The sequence below is a fragment of the Chenopodium quinoa genome, unplaced genomic scaffold (assembly GCF_001683475.1).
Source record: "Chenopodium quinoa cultivar QQ74 unplaced genomic scaffold, ASM168347v1, whole genome shotgun sequence".
Classification (NCBI taxonomy): Eukaryota; Viridiplantae; Streptophyta; class Magnoliopsida; order Caryophyllales; family Amaranthaceae; genus Chenopodium; species Chenopodium quinoa.
This window is the reverse complement of record NW_018744626.1, coordinates 5,207,907-5,230,404: the sequence shown is the minus strand read 5'-3', so window position 1 is coordinate 5,230,404 and position 22,498 is coordinate 5,207,907. Positions and strand designations below refer to the sequence as shown.

The window sequence follows — 22,498 nt, the reverse complement described above, 5'->3', positions numbered from 1 at the left end:
GGAAACTGGCATTGCAGTTTACAAGAGGGAGAATTTTGTGTCCAAAGCATTTTACAAATGACATATATAAAGAACATTTCAAGCATTTTAGAATTGAAATTTATAATTAATATATTGAAATTTTCATGCAACAATTGCAATAAGATACACTTCATTCATACATTAAATTTCCTGTACTACCTGACAATTGATTACATGTATCCTAGACTAAACAATATTACAGCAAAATCATAATACGCACAAGACCTACTGCATACAATCTCCTACAAAACTCCTTCAAAAAGCTGCTCCAAAAAACATCAGTATGCTCAAACTTAGTGCCTTGAATTTCACTGTTGCATGCTAAGATAGACTCAACAGGTACCAGTGAAGCTAAATTTGGAGAAGTCGGCAATCAATGGTTGTTTCAGGCTGCTATCGTCTTTCTTGTCTTCAGATTCTTCAGAAAAATTGCTGCCAGGTATTATATCTTTCTTTTCTTCAGAATAATTGCTGCCAGGTATTATATCTTTCTTCTCTTCAGATTCTTCAGAATAATTGCTGCCAGGTATAATATATTTCTTCTCTACAGATTCTTTAGAATAATTGCTGCCAGGTACATCTTTCTTCTCTACAGATTCTTTAGAATAATTGCTGCCAGGTACATCTATCAGTAACTCACTGTCATCGTCTAATTTCTCTTCCATTGCAGAACTTTGGTTCTGTACAAAAGGATTAGTGAAATAAAGTTTAAACAGCATAATTTTTGCAATTAAAGAGTAACCATTTTTATCTATAGTAACTCGACGATCAAGGGTAATAAAAAAATTATACAACTGATCATAAGATTTTTTTTTTTTTTTTTTTATTATTTTCTCGTTTGTTTTTCACCTCTAAGTTAATATGTGCCTTTGCAGCTTTGCTTATGTTTTTTCATCAACGCTGCACTGTAATATAATTTAGCTGTCGACATATCTTTTTGGAAATAGGTGTAAAATACTACTATAATGCTCTGAAACAATTCTTGTATTTGAAGAATAACTATGAAGTATAACATACCTTACGCAGTGTCTTCTTTTTATTACTTCTTCTGAAACTGGCCAATGCCTTCCTATATAGCTTATTTTCCATACATCGTTGGGTACGTTGGGCTGCAGTAACAGCAGCATGACATGCCACACATAGGGTCCTCATGTTTTCTAATGTGCACTCACCTGCAAAGTTGAATATAGTGAAAAGGTAGCTCATAGATGACCCCCAAAAAAAAAAAAAAAAAAAAAAAAAAACCCTCATATTAAGTAATTTTAACTAACACAGTACTATGAAATATTAAATTAAACAAATCACGTGGAATTTACATAAAACCAAAGGGTTAAAAATCTACTAGTAGAAAAGAGTGCATATTGTTTTGGAATTTCCTTCAATATAGAAACATTTATACAGAGGCAAAAGTATGACGAACAATAAAAGGAGGTACTGTCTATAAATGAACTAAAATCCTATAAAATTGCAGTTTACAATTGGTTGCATTCTGTATTCAAATAAACAAAGCACCCATCACAGAACTAAACCATTCAGGACAGAAATATAGCAGCGAATGAAGAAAAAACATGCAGATTGAAAGAAATGTACCATACCTCCTCCCATGAACACAGCAATTATGTGATCTGCATGCCAGGCATTACCTTCAGTTGGTTCACGAACAAGTTTGTCAAGCCTGATATTTTCAAATTATGGCATTTCGGAAAGGGGAAAAAAAAGTGTAAGTGATACTCAAAATTTCACAAATGCAATAAACAATGGAGCATATGGCATTTGAATTTTACTGATGATCTATATATACTTCAATTTTTCCTGATAATTTAGAAATACATTGTAGAGTTAACATGTCCTGAAAGACTTAACGTATGACAAATGAGTCTAATCTTACAGAAAATGTCATCATTACCATGTATGCGAAACTATTAAGTACTTGTATTAACCATGACATAAGACATCACAAGCCACAGCTAAAATATAATATAGCATAGTATGATATGGCCTCATACAATTTTCTGTGCTTAGTCAATTGTGGCGCCTCACGCTCGATATACTTCTCTCTATCTTCCACTGCTAATGGTAATAAGTGCTGCACAAGTTTGTGGCAGTCGAGCTCACAATTTGTACAGACACCACGTTCAATTTGAAATAGCTCCTGAAACCCCAAATAACAGTGTTCAAGACATAAAATTTGAAAGACTAGTGTCACATTAATACTGACACGAGTGTAAGATGCGAACCTGACGAAGGTATCTGCCACTAGTCATTGAGCGATACTTATCATAACAGACATTTGAACAGAAAAGATCGAAAAAACCCTTGGGCTTCTTGGAAAAAATACCTCTGAAAGCAGAGAGTTAATTTCAATAATGAACAACTGTAAGAGATCTAGGATACTGCAAAATCATACTCACTGGCAAGGGTTTTGGCAGAATTTGCACAAGGGTTCATCCATTAGTGTCCAATACTGTAAGTGCAATGTCTTCTTCTTTCTACCATCAAGGAGACAAACTTGCTTAAATAATGCATTAGATTGAGGGCAACTTATTTCAAATAATGGTGTATGCCTTCTCTTGCTTCCTCCTTTCAAAAGTCCCTGAGAAGATGCACTAAATATGTTTTAGAAGAGTGTAATTCTGATAATACAATAAATCTATAGAAATTCATGGCCATTGAATGTACATTTCTATCGTGGTTGTTGCTTTCACTGAGACGCAATAGTTCAATGGCTAAAGGTAACTGCAAAGGCTTTCCAAACAACTTCTTCTTTTCAATGTGTTTCAGGTTCTTCCACTCATTTATGAAGCTCACAATAGCAAGCTGGCAAGTAGGATTCTCCTTGATGAAGACAGAAGTCCACTCGCTGGGATCAGCAGAGATTTCCTCTATCCGGAAATTTTCAGATAATGATCTAGGTGCTGAATCTTCTGCAAGATCACAAATGCACAAGTGGACTCTTCCAGTATACTGACTCACCTACAGCTCAGGTAAAGATTATAGTCATTATTCATTGGACAAACAAATTGCAAATTGAAGGTGGACTCATATCAAAACATATTTTTCAGCAACGAGGAAACAAAATTGGAAATATTGAATTTAGTATTCAACAAGATAGAATCAAACATAAATTACCATAATAACAATCCAGGTTAAATCCCATCATTGCCAAATATTATTTTTCGAAATGTAAAAAACACATAATCTATATTTTACAGATATATAAGGGTTTCTTCTACAGCTGTGCTTCAATAACTGAAAATCTTGAAAAAACAAAGAATAGAGAAACCACTACTCTTCCAAGGGTTTCTTCTACAGCTGTACTTCAATTACTGAAAATCTTGAAAAAACAAAGAATAGAGAAACCACTACTCTTCCAAGGGGCATGCGTTACATTATGAAGTGCAAAAGTATTTACTTCCACACAACTTGTAGCTGTGTAGCATGCCTAAGATAGATTTTCAGACAGACAACTTCACTGTAGTCCGCGTTTAATAACACACACACAGACAACAGCTATTGCATTTACCAAAGTGCAAAAGAATATCAGAATTAAAGGGAAAGAAATATTCACATAGATACCCCTGGAAAGATTGAAAGAAGCAATTCAAAAATCTCATCCTGAAATGATTGGTGGTAGTCCGCATTGTTAAATAAATCCAAACTAAATGACCTTCTACCAGACCATTCCATAACTAGCAATTTAATGCTAAGACATACATAAAAGTATTGAATTGGGTGTTGAAATTCTCCACATAGATTTGAATTCTTATTCCCCCCCCCCCCCCCCCCCCCAAACACCAAACTTCAGCAGTTAATGTGGCAAACGGGATAAACTTATTCTTGTTAAGCTGCAAAAGTATATTTGTGCATGAAGTGTATCAATCATATACATAACAATTGAATTGATTATGTATAACACATACAAACTCATACGACTTCACGCACAGATTTTAGTGGCGTGCTAGAATGAGGATACACCAAGTTTATTTGAAAGAAAGGAGTATAATACTTAAATGAAGTAAAAACGTATGTGTAATGCTCACCGCAAAGCGCAGTGAATCCATATTTACTTGGACAAAGCTCTGACTTATAGCCAAACAATCATTCTCTTTAGTTAACTCCTGTGTCACTTTAACCGTTTCATCTGTCTGCATAACATATTGAACATAAGAGTCATCACCTACAAATACAAGATTGATGAAACACAAACTTCTTGTATGAGAATTATATACATGGAATTCCCTAATATATGGAATTCTCTATTCAGAGAGGACCACGAATTATGAAATTTGATAATCTTTTTCTTACTCCAACTACCATAGTGGGTGCTTGCAGGCAAGAAATCTATACATAAAAATATAGAATCTAGTAAAATATATATCAGCACCCTTGTTCAAGATGGTCAGATAATTTGATGAGCTGCCCCCTGACCTTTGTAGATAAAAGAAATATTGAGAAGTCCAGTATCCTTAATTTCATAATAATACACTATAATATGATACACTTCTTACTGCCTAAGTTTATGCAGTGCAATACCAACCATATATTACTGAACAGGTTGTAACCGAGATACAGGTCATATTTACCTAAAACTGGAAACATGTGGAGTAGGAGAGCATTAGAATCTAGACTCAACCGACTTTGAGCTACAATATATATCTAACCCTGTGACATTGTCACTGTCCAAGATGTTTTGGATCGGGCAAATGTCATCCATTAAGGTAATTTTCATGACAATGTGGGAGAGAACCAAAGTATCTAGGTTTAAACCATATGCAATATATATTAAATAGAAAACCCAGTTGAACAATGTCATATAGGAATGAGAGTTTAATGTCAGCAGTTTGGAGGTATAAGGGGAACAGGTCATGTCCATCTGTTATCAGTTCACTTGACTTCCTTAGATTTCTAGTATCCATAAATAAAAAATGACTTTTACCAATGTCCATGGGTTGTGTATCTTTGTAGCAGTATACTTCATTTCTCCTGTTTATTTACAGGGTTTTCTAAATGATGAATAAAAAATTCAAACAAGGGGGGAAGTAAGCAAGGGAAAGTAAAATTCAAATTCCAAGTGTTTTCAGAGCATGTTATACCATGACAATCTTGACATGAGCAAGCCTAAAATTATAAGATTTTAGTACTAAAGCATCATGAATCAGCATGTTACAATTATTGACCAATGTCTCGAGTTCTCATTTACCTACCTTAACATCATCATCATCATACTCTGCTCCATTCTGCTGTACGTTTTCATCTGTTGGACACTTCTCAATAGATGGAGCAGCATAACTTGAATTCACACTTTGAAATAAATTCATGTTTCTGATACATGATACATTATCAACCTGTTTGTAATTAAAACGAATTTCACTTCAAAAGTCTACATAACAAATAGACATCATGCATCGAGGAAACCAATTTCCCAATATTTTTATAACATAATCATATTCTTGGATACTAAAGTTTTGGACAATTTGTAATGCAACTTTTAATCTTTAAAGAGCTGTCCAACAAGTCCAAGTTATAATTCATCTTATAACCCTTTATCAACTACTTGTTAGGTGATAATATCTGTGGTGATGGGAATAATTTATATGAAAATTTGTTAGAGAAGTCATGTTCCAATGCCCATGGTAATGCTAGTTTACCCAAACGTATCTCTTTAGTCATTTACAACCAAAAGTATCAGCACATTGGGTAGCATAACCATAGACATTAGCATGAATTTTTCTTGATTTATATTTTTATTCCTCAATACTGCCTCCTAAGAACCAAGCTTTAAATTTTTTTAGGGTTTTTCTATATATTAACCCTGTTTTTTTTTTACTTTTCTACGTTGTGCCCCAACATATATCACTTTGTACACTGTATATTTTTTGTTTCCATACTGTAACCTTGCCGTTAAAAAATTCCGTTAGTGAGGCCCACTCTCCATTATTAATATTTTTTTATCGATTTGTGCGTTGAAAAATATTCCGTCAAAGGTTTCGAGAGATATTTTGGCCCTTAGGGGTCCAAATTGAGCCTAGATTTGGCAAAAAAAAATAACGTAAATGCCTCGTTTTGTGTGTTAAAATGTGAACACGTAAATCGAGACATTTCTTAATAAGCAAAACAAGGCATTTACGTTATTTTTTTTTTGCCAAATCTGAGCTCAGTTAGCCCCCTAAGATCCAAAATAGCCCCCGAAACCTTTGACGGAATATTTTTCAGCGCGTAAATCGATAAAAAAAATACTAATAATGGAGAGTGGGCCCCACTAACGGAATTTTGTAACGGCAGGATAACAGCAAGGTTACCGTATGGAAGCAAAAAATAGATTGGGGTTACAGTGTAGAAAGTGATATATGTTGGGGCACAATGTAGAAAAGTGAAAAAAAACAGGGTTACTATATAGAAAAACCCAAATTTTTATCTTCCTTGACAATAAATAGCAGTCTGAATTTATAACTCAATTTAATTCCAGTGTCACTCCTCTATGTTCCCTAATCCCTTCTTTTTATACATTATTGAAAATCTAGATAAACATTCAATATGATATCCTCCACACTCTATCTGTATTCCCACAATAATGATCATACAATCCACTGGGAGAAGAAAAGAAAGAGTACCGCAATCTCTCTTATTGCATCATACTTCCCATCAATTGCAGATGAAACACGTTGAATGCTCCTATTCAACTTTCGCCAGCGTGATTCATCAGATGTATCCTAGAGTTCCATGACAAAATTAAACATGAAGATCACATAATCTAAAATAAGGATATGATAGCCAAAAGGGAGAGAGAAAACCTTTGCACAAAATATGTAAATGTTGACTGCATTGGTTTGTCCTCTTCTATGCGCTCTATCCTCAGCCTAAACAAGCAACTGCAAAGGTTAATCAAAGTTCTACTCAAAATCAATCATAATACAGATAGCAAATGTGCTTAGTAAATGACATTGAAAAAGAGCTGTGGCTAAGCTAATAGAAGGAAGAAGTGTTGTTAGAAGATAGGTCTCAAACAGGGGCGATGCAACCACACAGGGCCCTCAAAATTGGATAGAAATAAATCAAGAGACGATAATGACTAAAGAGAAGTGGCACAGTGGTGAAGTGCAAGAGTCGTAAACTGAAAGTCCTGAGTTCAAATCCCAGGATGAGATCTGTTGGGTTTTATTTTTCCTTTCACATTTCTTTCTTTCCTATCTTCTTTATGATTTCTAATTCCCTCCACTCCATGAAAATCCTTTATAATAGACCAAACCAAATTCGTCAGTATCTATAGGCAGTGTTTCAAAACCTGTGCTCTTGTCCGTATCAAGAAGGGGGTGTTTCAACCACCTGTGATCTTGTCTGTATAAACAGGGGGTGTTTGAAAAACCTGTTTAACATTACATCCCATGTTTCACACAAAAGTTACTTCCTATTCAGAGATATAGTGAAAAATTCCCCATGTCTCCCCACTAAAGGCTGTAATCCTCTACTAATCTATTGATTCTATTTTAAATATTCTAATCACATACAACTACAATAAAATCCTAAAAAGGTTTGAAATCAAATTTGCATTGTGACATTCGTGACATGGTCTGTGATCAACGCATCATATGTGTTCCTGCAATCACAATGAAACCGTATCTTCAACTCATGAAATCAACCACAAGAATTTACACATCCTACAGTAGACATGTTACACATTGGTCCATTCCATGCTCAAAATTGAAGGTGTTGGTTTTTTTCTATAGAAATCAAAACACATGTTTTCCTGCGTACCCTTATATGCTTCATCTCCAAAATAGTTCAAGTTAAGAGGGAGAGTCCAGACGCGTCATTGTTTCCTACTTTCATTATACGATTTCATCCTTCTCTCCCTCTCATTTATTTATTTATTTATTTATCTCATTTTAAAAAGAAAACATTATAGAAAGGGAAAGAAAAAAAAAAAGTGTGCAACCTTTGGAGTGAAAAATGTTACTTCATGTTGCAATTAATTTCTCACATTCATCATAATACCGGTCAAAGATACTCACAAGAAGATTTCACAGATAGCCAAAGTCGTGCTACATAGACAACTTTGTTCCAAGCCCTCACTTTTGAAATGAAGATAGAACACAAAAGCTTCAAAAGGAGCATAGTCCTCTTGAAAAAGGATCTATTATTTCAACCAAAGTCCTAAAACGCTAAGCACAATTAGAAAGCAAACATGCACACTTACATAGAAATTTTGAGAGTATAGCGCACAAAGTCACTTGTGATAGTCAAAGGTGTGCATTGGAGACCGTAAAAAAAATAATAAATAAATAAATTATACATCTATGGACTTCAGCACATTATCAATTACCAGCTCAACTATACCTGCTGCAAGGAAGTTGGGTCTTTGGGTAGCTCCAGAAATACCACATTACGAGCCACTGAAAGATCCAGTCCTGCATAGCCAACTGTAATTCCGATGATGGCAATCTTGACCTACATCACATAATTTCTGAATATAAATACAGGATATCAAATCATTATGCCAGTCAAAATTTATTGTCACCTTTAAGATCACTATAATAAACTCATTCAATTTTGATAATAATGCACATTATCTGGGTTGATCCATTCATCATTTCAACCAAATGTATCCATCTACAAGTATAACAGCTTCCATAATTCTTTTTTATTAAATTCTTCAAAACAAGACAGGATGATGACGTGTTTCTGTAGTAGAAACTAGAGTAATTGTAAAAGCATGTCTTTAAATAAAAAAGCATGCTAAGATATTTCTAAAACTTTGCTAGACATGAAAATTAGAGGGAACACTGGCACTGTGGTCAGCACATGGATAGGAAGACATACACACTGGTCACTGTGGTCAGCACATGGATAGGAACACATTGAGCTTGCATACATAGAATGAACTCATAGTAAGTTGGAAGGAACAATCAACTAAATTCTAGAGGCAAATTCAAATACAGTGAAAATTGCAAAGCATCAAACGATGACAATATATAGAGCATAAGTGAGGATAAAGAGCATAAGTAACCTCTTTTGATGACTGAAATGACCTCACAGCATTTTGCCTGTCGCAATCAAGTATATTACCATCAATGCGTACAAAACCAATGCCTTTGTTACAAAGGAACGCCTGAAATTGGGTAACCATTCATAAGAATAAACACAAGAAGTGTATACACATAACACTTCCAAATAGCTAATCTTTTCCATTTAATCTTAGATTTGTTAACTTCCTGCTCAATTTAGAAAAAAAAAAAAGATATAAGCCTTATCTTAGGTTTAAATGGGGCTTTCTGTTTCATGGAAATCGCCATGCCCCACAGATTTATCAATTACCATGGAAATGGAAGTCCCTATGTAGCTTGCTACTAAAGGGTAGTTTCTTAACAGGAAAAGAGGTGGGGTAAAAGGAGCGAGCTAATTTCTCTTAACTATAATGTACATTGGTCCATGAAAAGGTGGTCCTCTTACGAATGAATGGATTCCATTTTATCATTTTGCGGTTGCTGAAAGTAAATTTATACAGCCAGAGAACACAACTATCACGATATATTTGCAGCTTTAATAATGACATAACAATTCCATCATTTTTAAAGTTGGTGAGCCAACATTGGCAACACCTGAAGCAAGAGAAAAATGAAGAGCCCCTCACCTGTAATTTATCTAGGACCTTGAGATGGTGAGCAAATATTATCATTTTGTGAGAACTCGCATCCAGCTCGGTATTATTTGAGTCACCTGCTTCGGTAACAATAGGGTGAAGGGAAAGCCACTCAAAAAATCCAAGCACCTTAGAAATACCAAGCACTTGATCAGAGAGCTCTCGGTCATGCCCTCCAGTGTCTGCAGCAAAAAGAATCACCTCAAAGTGAGAACCATCTATCTGGTGCCATCATGAGGGATCATAATTCAATTTGAAACCACCAATGTAGACATAAATGATTGACCTATTTACTTTACTAACTTATCACATTTACCATACCAGCACATACTAGAGGAAACAAGCAAGAATCAGTCTAAAATTAACTTTGATCTGGTTGTATATACATTTTTGTAAAAAAATAAAAACCTTATAATATATCATTGAATTTGCAACGGATATTTTAAAGCTTAATACTATTATACTATATTAGAGACTGATAGTATCCTTTTTATATTAAAAAAATAAATAAATAAATAAAAAATAAAAAAAAAACACGGAAACAAGGTACAAATATCATAACAGCAGAAAAGAAAAGGAAACCAACCCCCGCCCCCCCCCCCCCCCCCAAAAAAAAAAAAAAAAAAAAAAAAAAAAAAAAAAAAAAAAAGCCTCAAGGGATCAGAAAGTACGAGTGTAAATAGAGTAGAGGGAAAGCAATTAAGCATCTTTGGATTGTAGTGATTATGATTTATGACAACCAACCAAGCAAAGATAAATGTAAAGAATCATTACATTTCAATAAACAAACCCACAAACAAGCAAAGACTCAGTGAAGCCTTTGGAAGGCTTTCACATATTTATAATTTCTTTTATTATGAACCGACAAAGAAGACACATGTCATTACTCATTAAAGCCTTGATGGCAGTTTGAAGTATTATTCTCACATAACTTGATTTCCCAAGCTCTTACATGCCCATAAGACCATGGGTAAATGGAACATGTACATCTAAAAGCTCAAAAAGATGTATTATTCTCATATAGCTTGATTTCCCAAGCTCTTACATGCCTATAAGACCATAGGTAAATGGAACATGTACATATAAAAGCTAAAAAAGAGTACACACATGTATTTATCCTTATGAGCTGCAGTGTAATTAAGGCAAAGCTGAACTTGAGCATGATCACTCCAAATCATAAGTAAATAGGAAAAGGACACAATACAAAAGACAAAATCATGACATTGCAAATAAATTTAAATCTTAGAGTTATATCGTACCGTTATCACCATCTTTACCAGCATGATTAGTATGTGACTCTCCCAGATTTGCCACAACATTCTTTGCAATAACAATGTCTGCTTTTTTTAAAGATAAGCTTATAATTTGTCTACGTTTAGGCGGTAACTGCACTAGCAAATGCTCCTTCAAACGACGTATCTATAAAGCAGAAGCGAATATAGGTAAGTTGGATATATGTAGTCTAAGAAATATCCAAATTTCAAATATCAGCAGAAAAGAAATTGCAACAAAGAAACTCAAAAGTTTATCAACCAATAAACTCTTTACTAGTTACATGCATATGAACAGAGTATATACGATGAAAAAAGCTCAATAGATCCATGATCAAGTAGAGAAGAGAGGAACACCATGACAGTTTGTCTAAGTAAAACATTCAGCTCCTCCAAACGGGTGCCCCTTGAAACATCCTAAAACAGATGCAGGAAGATTGGGTTAATTGACTTGCAATAATTACAGAGACTTGTAATAAATTCTAAATTAAATTACTTCTACACAGCCAAAACTTAATAATAATTACATTTGTGGGGAAAAAAAAAAAGAGGATCACTTGTTCTCTGCAACAAGGCAATCGATACAAAGAGAGCCCTGGGACTTTGGGAGGTGAACTCTTTCACGAACAATATCACGAAAGTATTATTAGTTATAGCCGAATATAGATTTCATGTGTCAAGCCCAATTTTGCGTTGAGAATGGCACTAGTTCTTTAGAGACGAAACAAAATGTTCCAAAGGAGCTCAATCTAGTTTGGATTGAATTTAACACCAAGTACAAGCTAATATTCTAAGAAGAAAGGAATACCCTGGATAGTGGATATCTTAACCAAACCAAGTACTGCTCCAATTATGTAGGTTGATTACACATAGACATTTCTTCCATACAACTCAAGTAAAGACTTGCCACTGAATGTACGACAATGTACATATAATACACTTTAAGCATTTTAAAATGTGTCTTAATCTATATAAACAAAAGATGGATAACTCATTCATTACCTAAAAAAATAGTTTGAACAAATGCTTAATTTTTAAAATTTACGTAGTTCTTTTCCTTAGATAAGGATGAGGTAATTGAAATTCAATGAAGGATACAAACTTTACCATGAATGCCTTTCCTTTATGATTGTTGATAAGTTTTGCAGAACAATAAGTATTTGCATACTCATACTTGTCCTTACCCAGCAGGCCAGGCCTAAAAGAGAAAAAATCACCTTAGAAATTCACAAGGCAAGGAAAGTTAGATTTATGCAACATAAGATAAAGAAGCTCACCATAACATATTTATCTGATGATAAATATCAAATGGCCTATGATCACCTAGCAAGAATTTCACTGTTTAGACATTCACAGAAATTAAAAGAAAAATATCCACAGCATGACAAGATTATAAATAGAATGCCAAGACTTTATGAAGATAATGCCATTAATTGCACTGTTGAAGCTTTGGCTGCATGTGTAACCTTGACAAAGATGGTGTTCCTGACAGCAGAATTATGCGTTTAGCCTCAGATGCCACATCGAGAACAGCTTGTATCTATTAACAAGAAAAGGCATCAAGTTAAGGTGTATTATTGGGCAAAAAGCAATTAAGGATACTACATAATAAATGACTTGCAGTTGGATCATTTGCAAATGACAAAACCCAATATTTTAATAACCATGATACATAGTATCTAATTTCAAGCAAAAGAATGGTAGCGAATGGGCCTTGTACAAATTCTGTTCTTCATGTCCAACTCTGTTCAGATTTAAAATTTCATCGCATTGACTAATTTAGACTAGAGCACTGGCAGCCAAAATGGAACATTAATAATGAAAAAACAAAATTGCTGTGGCACAATATATTTGTGATAACTTGGACGGGTAGATACCCATCAATGACTACTCTACATTCTATCCCGTCAAAAAAAAAAAAAAAAAAAAAAAAAGAGACTACTCTACATTCTAAAGTAAAACGGTAAGACTCAGTTCAATTCACCTTACTTCAAATCAGATCAAACCACTGTAAACAAGAGAGAGAGAGAGAGAGAGAGAGAGAGAGAGAGAGAGTTCAGATCATATCACATCACAAAAAAATTAAAAAATAAAATAAAATAGATCATATCAATATAACTTATTTTACACATTGTTATTGTTGTAAGCCAATATAATTCATTGATCATCACTCATTATTGCTAGCTTCTAAAGAGAAAATGCCAGAGTTCCGCTCCCATTTAAGAGATGTAATTTGAGCTTTAACAAATGTTCTGTTAAGGTAATCTCTCCTCTACTTCAGAACCCACATCATGAGGCTCAACAAGGAAAAAAAAAAAGAGAGACAGCATATACGTTTCCGAATTCATAGGCATGTCTTACTCTATGGGAAGGATTACTTAAGAAAGAGGGTTGAATGAATTTTTTTTCCACGGCAAACTGAATATAATTCTAATTTATCCACCAAACCCCTTAATGACCCTAAACTTCTTGGGTCTGCATAAATGGATTGCTCTTGCTCAATCAACTTTCTTCCTCGTAATGTTGCCCAAAAATCAATAAAAATGACTTAACCTAATGGACATACTGCTTTACCTTCTGTACCAACTACCAAAGGGACCTTTGCCATAGGCGACAGGGAATGATTTGATGATACCCTATTGCACTTATCAATTTCTAGTAGTTTAGGACTTATCAAATTCTAGTAGCATAGGAAAATTGCTGATACAATATTCACCTCTGCAAGAAAGTTTAGCTCATAATAGGCAGACCGCTCACAAAATCACAAGACTGTTAAGTCGACTAAACATGTCAAGCTACAAACTTTACATTTGGTACTCAAAATTTATAGTCGTCAATACTTGTGACACAAAGTTAGCTTCACTATATGTATAAATAACACTGGATGACTACACTGCGCTTTTCTTAGCACACCCTAATCAAATGCCTTATGAAAAAGTTTAACATTGGGTGGATGGGTATTTATGGTTGTTTGTGAGCTCAAGAGCATGATCATGCATTCATGCACCCATCTTCCATTCTTTTCATTGTCATCACAACCTCATCAATGCCAAAGATGAACTCTTTTCTCTTCTCAAAAGCCCTTCCAAGCTCAACCAACATGATTTACATGATCTTATCCAACTTCCAGCTACACCTATCTGAATACAAGAATCAAACTATTAATGAGCAGCTTGAGCCAGGCTTAGCTAAAACTTGTTTGTGTTTGTTTAAATATATGAATATACCAATTTCAAAAAAGTTTAAAAGCTCAATTACATTAAAATATGAGATTGACCACAGATAGATTTGTTACTCATGAACAACAGCAAACAAAATAAAATACGTATGATTTATGTTCATTTCAAGACTATCAAGAGATAATTTGGAGGTTTTTTTGTTCATTTTAAATTCTTTACAAATTTCAAATTTTGGTTTCATAACTAATGCACCGTGACTATCGATCAATATCTTTGAACCTTTAATTCAGACATACATGCCAATAATGAACATATTTTTAATTTTAATAGAAAGCTTAAAGTTGAGCTCCATTACGTTAAAAACGCTTGAGCATAAACAAGATGATACTCAGAATAAACCACACCCACTAAAATGATGTTGTCACTTCAAACCCTACCACTCAATCTTCGTTCTCTTCCCTTTGATTATACTACTTTGGTTACACTGTAAATAATGCCAATATAGAACATTATCAACAAGCCATATATAATGCCATTAGAAGTTGATCTCTAGCACTATAATTCTAATAAAGACTTGGTGAAGCTTCTCAATAATAAGACTCCACAAAAACCCAAAGCATGTCATACATGAAGAAGCTCCCATACTTCATGAATAGGGTCCAAGCACATCATCCCACTCCATCTCACCCGTAGCAATAAATTTCCCACCCTTCACGACTCTAACATGGCCTCAATAATATTCTTTTGAAACAAAAACTATAAAAAATAGTGATCAATAATTTTCTTCAGAATGGCTTCTTGATGCACTGCACTCGTCCTTTCAGCCTCTAAAAGAAAAGGATTCATTTCTCAATAACGAAAGCAAAATAAACCCTTAAGAAGGAACTCAAGTCTCAACAAATTCATTGTATATGGTTATACGTCTCAACCTCAGTTAGAATAACACTCATTTATTCTAGCTCATCAAGCCCCTTGTAAACTGCCTATTTCCTTACTCAAACATAACAGTTTCATACTTCTTTTCAACAAACATATAGCCTAAAAAACTGCACAAAAGAAAGCTGCTTCCAAAGATATCAATGAAAGAAGAAAGTCTATACCATACTGAATCTATTAGAATAGAAGGCTATTTAGATATTAATGGCTATGTAGTTTGGTATGAGCAATCGGCATAGCTTTAGCAAATTAGCATTATAATCAACAGTGAAGGGGAAAATACATCTAAAAAATGAAATAAACCAACACACATTATTACAATTGTCTAACTCAAGCAAAATGTTTCCACTATAATATAATGAGCAAAGAAATTTTGAATAAAAGGAAGCATGATAAAAAGTCTAATTGAGTTTTTAAAAAAAATTATAAAAAAAAAAAAAAAAAAAAAAAAAACACACCATAAAATTGTTCCTACATCAACTGCAATATCAGAACCTAGCCCCAATGATGGTTTGGCAACATGAACCAATAATATATCTTCTGTAATCACCAACCAAGATCCTCTCCCTCCATTACTCTTATCAAAATAGTGATATAATTCAAGAATTTATCTACAGTCAAAATATTCTTGTCATTGAAAATTGTTTTTAAATGACTTACACCATTTCACGTTCAAGATCATTCCAGAAATCTGACATGATTTGATCAGAGGTAGTAGATCTTCTTCATGGGATCCAGCTTTTTTAAATTTCTAATTTTCATGGTATTACTGGAACTAGAAACGGGGAGCCACTTTTCCCCATTAAAGAAGAGATGATTATAAACGAGGGATAGCAAGATATTTATATCTTGATTAGATAAAAGGGTTTGCCTACAATTTTACTAATACAAAGGATACCAATGGAATTCATATTCAACAACCCTAAGTTCAGAACATGTTCTCCTCCAATTGAAATATATTTTGACTTGATTAAGGCGTTCTAATCTGTTTTAGTTAAGGTCTGCTCTGATCTGGCTTCTATCTCGGACTAGATTTTGACCGTAATGTATAAGAAAAAACAGTACCTTGTTGAATTTGTCTCAATCTGTTTTTTCATAAATCTCTTGTTTTTTTTTTCCTCTACAATATTTAGTCACACGATCATATATATTATAAAAAAAAAAAAAAAAAAAAAAAAAAGTAAGTAATTAGAAATAAGAAGTTTAGGTTTAAATCTTTTGGGTTCAGTTTGATCCAACCTTGCATGATTATAAAAAAGAATTAGTAACAAGTTTCCGAAATAAGATAAATAGAATATGACTCAATAGAATATGTTGGAATATGATTTGGGAATCTATCAATGCTAGGCATAAAAGCTAAGGGGATAAATTAATTGTGTTAAGCAAGGAACCATTGGATGGGTCAACTTCAACTGGGCATATCTCTCAAACTACTTGGAGTTTTGAGGTGATTCAAGTTGGAGATGAAAGCTTGTTTCAAGAGCTTTCCAATGATAGGTCAAATGCTTAATTCCAATAAGAAAATAGAAGTTATGGATGTTTTATTGTGAGCTGTCTGTGCTGACCTGAACAAGGCTGCACATCTGTGCCGAATTTGGCACGTCCGTGCAGCTGCAGTTCCAGACAATCAGTAGCTTCTGGATTCATTTATCCTACGTGCCAACCTGATACTCTGACCCACTTTATCGAGGATATAAATACCCAATTGGTTTTATTGTTCATCCACAAATTGAGAGAGACACATTTGAGAGGTAGAGTTCTTGTTTTGTAACCCTTGTGCTTTAGAGTGGAAATTAGTGGGAGATTACTCTTGTAAACCATAATTAAAATCAATACAAACATTTGCATGAAGGATTTTCAGTTTTTCACACCTTCCAATTTCTTGTCTCTTTTACTATCAAAATTCTTAATTGTTCTTTGCTAATTACTTCAATTATCAACCATTTGCTCTAACAGAATAAGTTTGATGACACTATACACACAATTGTGCAACATAACATTACTCTTATTTTTAAAAGCACAAAAGGAATTTAATCCAACTAAATGTCAGCTCTAAATTAGAGATATATCCTTTAGGGTGAATATCTTAACTCTTAAGGGAATTGTTCAACAAATTTTAGGATAAAAAAATTACTTTCAACAAATTTTAGGAGAATGTTATAACCCTTAAAGGTACCATGAAACACAATCAATCAATCAATCAAAGTCTTAATCCCATACTTGGGTCAACTACATGAACCAAAAGTGATTATTTCATGCAGTCATCGACAAAAACCTTCCTCTTCGATCCCTTACAATCAAATGTTTCATCCTCATGCAAATCTATATACTTCATATTCTTCCTACCTCCTCCCAACCAAGTCATTTTCAGTCTCCCTCTCCCTCATTTAACCCCTCCATGGTCCTACTCTTACACTCTTCGTACCACTGCTCCCTCGGGTCTCCTTCTTACATGCCCAAACCAACGTTGGAGATTTTTCCTTAGTTTGGGTGCAATGCCTGTCACACCCACGTTCTTGCAAATAACCTCATTTCTAATGCTCCATTGAACACAATAGAGTATTAATACGTGACAAAGCATTTTGAAATGGTGTTCAATGTTAAGGGGCTAAAGTTTTTGCTAGCATACCGCCTCCTCGTTTAGAGGGCAAAAACTTGAATGGATCATGGAAGAGTAATAAGCTTCCATCAACACTCCATTTTCCATGTCAATTCTTTTAAATAAACATATATATAAAAAGTAGGAAGTCTTTTTTGGTAGTAAGAATAGCATACAACCACAAGACAAGAAATCCTTAAATTGAAAATATAAAGAAATGCTTCTAAAGTCCTACGACCACAATACTAATATCACAATTTCAACTTTAAATTTCCCATACCTATTAATTATCTATTAAGTACTTGCAAAAGTGGTGCAAGGAAAACAAAGGCCCCTAAAACAAACCAGCTAAGACAGCTGAATAACAATGTTAGGTTAAAAAAAATTAAAAATAAAAATTAAAAAAAAAAAACCCATAGTAGCCTCTTTATATAATAACATGATCTGGGTCAAAAAAAAAAAAAATCTAATCTTCTACTCTATAAATGATCCATTCTTCTCATAACAAGTGTTTAGAGCTTACAAACTCATGTTATTACGACTTAGATAACCAACTGTAGCAAAATTATGCAACTAGAAACAAAATCTAGGATTGTTTAAGCCAACATACAAAATTACAGCCAAGTCATGTGCTCACCAACAATGTTCCGATAAAACAAGGGAAATGTAATAATCTACCTCTCCAGGCTCTGATTTCTTCTTTGAACATCGTATATGATGTGATTCATCGACTATCATGACACTCCATTCCCATTTCATTATACTGTCTCGCAAGCGTTTAAGCATAGTATAAGAAATGACAACAACTTTTGGACGTCTCTTCAAATGCACAGGATTGTCTTTATAACCAAATACTGAAGAAAAGATATGTACAAGTGTTAAAATCAAAACAAGACAAGCATCACCGCTTTTACAATTTGATCTAGTAAGAAGAAGCTAAAGCAAGCAATACTTATCAGATTTCCAATAACTATAAGTTATACTTCATTCAATCAAAGATTCAAAGGACTACTTTTGCATTTGTGACAACTTTTTTTTTTACGTAATGTAGAAATTCTTTCATCATATAATATGCCAAAAATATATGTAGTTAGATATGGGATAAAGTGGTGAAAAAAAATCACAATGCTCCCATATTTGTAATACACTTAGGCCATGTTCTATTCACCTTTATTTTCACTTATTTTGAATAAGTTCATATGACATAAATTCGGAGAAATAAGTATAAGGGTAACCCAAGTTCATTACAAAAATATGTTTTAATAAGGTCTAATAAGAAAATCAGGCGAATAAAACACACCCTTAGAGGATGAAGGAAGTAGATCAGCAATTTCTTTCTAAGGTGGATGATATCAAGCAGTCTTTTCTTTAAAAATAAAATTATAGTAAAAAATAAAAGCCAGAAGCGACTCCCAAAATCGCAGGCAGTAGCTAATAGGGCTACTTACAACACACCCTACACACGCGTAAACCCGTAATGAAAACAAAAGCAAGCACGTAAACTCTTGTCTGTGATTATAATGAAGTAAGGACCCTAAGAGCAATACATCTTCTAGCTAAAAAGTGGTATACTTATGTATCAACATGCCAAAAATTGCAAAGCCATATGTTAACAAAAAGATAATAAGAAAGTACTACAACAGTTAAGCTCATCATTAAATGTTATTATGGAAACAAGATACTGGTAAAATGAACAACGGATCATAAATCAGAAGCCAGTAAGCCATAAGCAAAGAAAAAAAATGGTCTTTAAACTACCTAGGCAAATAGCCAATCTAAATAGTTATCATTCATTTACAAAGATATTATTTGAGAGAACAATGATGAGTCCCAGGCTAAACTCTCTAATCCAATCAGAATGCTATGCTCTAACCATAGTTCATCCAATGAAAATGATTGCCATTCCTAAGAGGACAGGAAAGATCTTAAGGTGCATTTAACCCCACCAATATAGGCTTCTTAGGCCCCGTTCACTTCAACTTATTATTGTTGAACTGAAATTATTTTTACTGAAACAAAATTATATTTGCTGAATTTAAATTACTTTTACTGAACTTAAATTAATTTTACTGAAGTATAATTATTTATACTGAACTGAAATTATTTTTACTGATTTTCTACTATAATTCTTCTTTAAGATAACTGAATTTTACTGAACTGGACTTATTTTTACTGAACTGAACTTATTTTTACTTAATATTATTTTTTTAAGGTGAAATGAACAGAGCCTTACAGGGATGAAAGAGAAAAAGGAGTATTAGCTAAAGAAATTAATAGTAAAGGTCATCCAGGACAGTACCGAGATGGATATCAGCTGGCAAATAAGAAGGAAGCCAACGCTCCAATTCTTCAGCCCATGCATAGCGCAAAATAGCAGGGCAAACAACAAGTATTAAGCCTTCATTGGCAAAGCAGCTTGCAATGGCAATGGCCTGAAACCAAGAAAACATCATGTAAATGAAGTGGACTACATCCCCGCAAGAAACAAACAAAATAACAATGTAATATATAATCATTCAATTTATAAAGCCTTCCTCGGATTTTGATGATCAAAACATTTTCCTCATTTGGAAGTTGCTAATAAAATGTAACATCAATAAACTTAGCTAAGGTTCTCTCTATCTCTCTCCTTATCACAAGAATCCCTCTTTTTATCCATCTTTATCTCTCTCCTCTACACAAGGGCTCCTAAACAATGTATATTCCATATCACCAAATTAAACTTCATGAGCACATGCAAATTATTTAGGCCACAATTAAATATTAGGATCATCACAGGTTCAGGTTACAGCATAATACTCATATAAAAGAAGGGACCAAAAATCAAAACAATAAGAAAGGAAAAAAGCATACGACTCCAAACCAAGCAAGAAAGTGAGTTGATACATCAAAGCTCATGCTACCTGAAGGGTCTTGCCAAGCCCCATTTCATCAGCAATAAGACACCGACCCCCCCTTTGCAATCCAAATTTTAGTCCATCAAGCTGAAAAGGCAAGAGAGTATCCAACAATTTTCTTGGCAGCTTCTTTATCAGTTCCTCAACCTTCTCATCAGACAAATGCTCAGGCCTACACGGTGTCCATTTTCCAGGCATGAGGGAGTGAGAAAGTTTCATCATCACATTATAAGTTGTCCATGGTATTTCTTCAACTTCTTCAATGTCAATGCAGTTCTTTAAGCATTTAAGAACTGCATCGTAATATGTAAGCTTATAAACAGACGCCTTCCCACCACCATGGATTTGTGTATAATGTGTCGAAATAACCTAGTCAAAGAAGAGAACACGAAACAACACAATTCAGGGAAGTTTATGCAGAAACTAGAATAGCTTCAACAATCAACACACATTGCTCCAGCGTAGTGACCACACTTAAAGACACCAACTCATAGCTTCACATTGTTATTCATCATACAGAAGCTCAGCAACCACCATATAAATAATATTTTCAAAGAAACATTGTACAGATGATTGTGCATTGTTAAGGACAAATACAAAGTCACAAACCCTTTCACTGACAAATTAATTAATCGAACATCCAAGTTTGTTCTGTTCCCGTTCATGATAAACTCTAGAAATGAAATCTGAAGACAACTTAGCATAAATAGAATCAAATGCAGCAATAATCATCAAACATAAAAGCATACAGGTCCAGCAAAACACAAATATAGAACAAATCAAGCTTAGTATGAACTGCATTCTCGCAACAAACCAGGGTTGCAGGATGCCACGATTAGGTCAATTACTATCAAACAAGAAGGAACAAATGTCAAGCAAAACACAACTTCAATAAATCAAAGTTGCCACTAATTATTAATTTCACAACATAGCTCACACCGCGAAAAATATACAACAAATTTTGTTCATTCAAACACAATTGGATAATACTTCCGGCAAAATCAAGCTTAATATACATACCACAATTTCCACATAAAAAAAACGCAAAACCCATGAAAATTGAAACATGAAGCTTAAATCCAAGAAAAAACCCCAATTCAACAAAAACCCAACAATGAAATATAAATCCCAAAACCCCCAAATTCTTACATTTGAAAGACAAGCCTCTATAATTTGAAAGCAATCATCTTGACCCGGAAAGCGAAACCCTTGAACTAGGCTAGGATTAATGGAGAAAGAATCAGGAGAACAGATTTCGAGTCGAACCCGAAACTTCAAAGGCGGAGAAACAGGTTCATTTTTGGAGGGAACGGATAAATTGGTTGACGGGTCAATTACTTTCCGTGATTTGAATGATTTCCAGTAATCAATTGGGTGTTGAGGGTTTGTTATTGAGGATGCTTGGCGCTTGGCTAAAAGCGACAAGGCACGTAAACGATTGGTTTCGATCCTTTGCTTTAACTCTTCGGTGAGTTCTGGTGATGGCGGAGATGGGTCTTCCGCCATTGTTGATTAAAGAAGGTGGGTTCTAGTACACTGCGCTTACTGCTTTGTTTTCCTTTCTTTTTTGAGTTTTAGGGGGAAACGCGGGCAAAGGAAGGTTTGAAGACCTAAAATTGCCGGTTTTCGGGTTTTGACTTATAGGTTTCGCTCGTCACAATGTAAAGATGGCATTGGATCGTGTTGGTGACTTAATAACATAAATTTGAAATAAAAACATCTTTTAATTAATGTCTACCAAGGCTTGGAAACGACAAAAGTCAAACCCGTTACTTGTACTCCATAGTCCATAATAACTAGTGCAAAGAGGAGACATAGTTTGCCTATAGTACAAGTTTTATATAGTGTATTGTCCAGATTCAAATACATTTTAAAATTTTCATATATAATTACATCATACATCAAAAAATTAATTTAAGACTGTAACTCATTGGCCAATTAACAAAAGCAAAAGGGTA

At 34.1% G+C, this 22,498-nt stretch overlaps 1 protein-coding gene across 1 annotated transcript; it reads right to left on the bottom strand.

Annotated features, from left to right (window-relative positions):
* Positions 1-78: 78 nt before the first annotated feature.
* Positions 79-22,331, bottom strand: LOC110700660 (DNA annealing helicase and endonuclease ZRANB3-like). Its single transcript, XM_021878233.1, has 23 exons — positions 21,690-22,331; positions 20,547-20,909; positions 19,943-20,075; positions 18,322-18,497; positions 12,396-12,469; positions 12,207-12,242; positions 12,037-12,127; positions 11,287-11,346; positions 10,918-11,077; positions 9,650-9,840; positions 9,026-9,127; positions 8,356-8,466; positions 6,813-6,878; positions 6,633-6,731; positions 5,226-5,366; positions 4,062-4,166; positions 2,701-2,994; positions 2,433-2,614; positions 2,259-2,361; positions 2,028-2,173; positions 1,617-1,696; positions 1,039-1,193; positions 79-701 (listed from the first exon to the last, which is right to left on the bottom strand). The coding sequence occupies exons 1-23, from the start codon at positions 22,044-22,046 to the stop codon at positions 354-356; spliced, it is 3,573 nt and encodes a 1,190-aa protein (XP_021733925.1). The 5' UTR covers positions 22,047-22,331; the 3' UTR covers positions 79-353.
* Positions 22,332-22,498: the final 167 nt, after the last annotated feature.

What these genes read in the sequence shown, in the direction of transcription:
- LOC110700660 (XM_021878233.1), bottom strand. Translation starts at nt 22,046, where the DNA reads ATGGCGGAAGACCCATCTCCGCCATCACCAGAACTCACCGAAGAGTTA. An exon ending in TAGAGGCTTGTCTTTCAAAT is followed by an intron (nt 20,910 to 21,689) that starts GTAAGAATTTGG and finishes TTCTTTGACTAG; the next exon opens with GTTATTTCGACACATTATAC. An exon ending in GCCAGCTGATATCCATCTCG is followed by an intron (nt 18,498 to 19,942) that starts GTACTGTCCTGG and finishes TCTTTTCTTCAG; the next exon opens with TATTTGGTTATAAAGACAAT.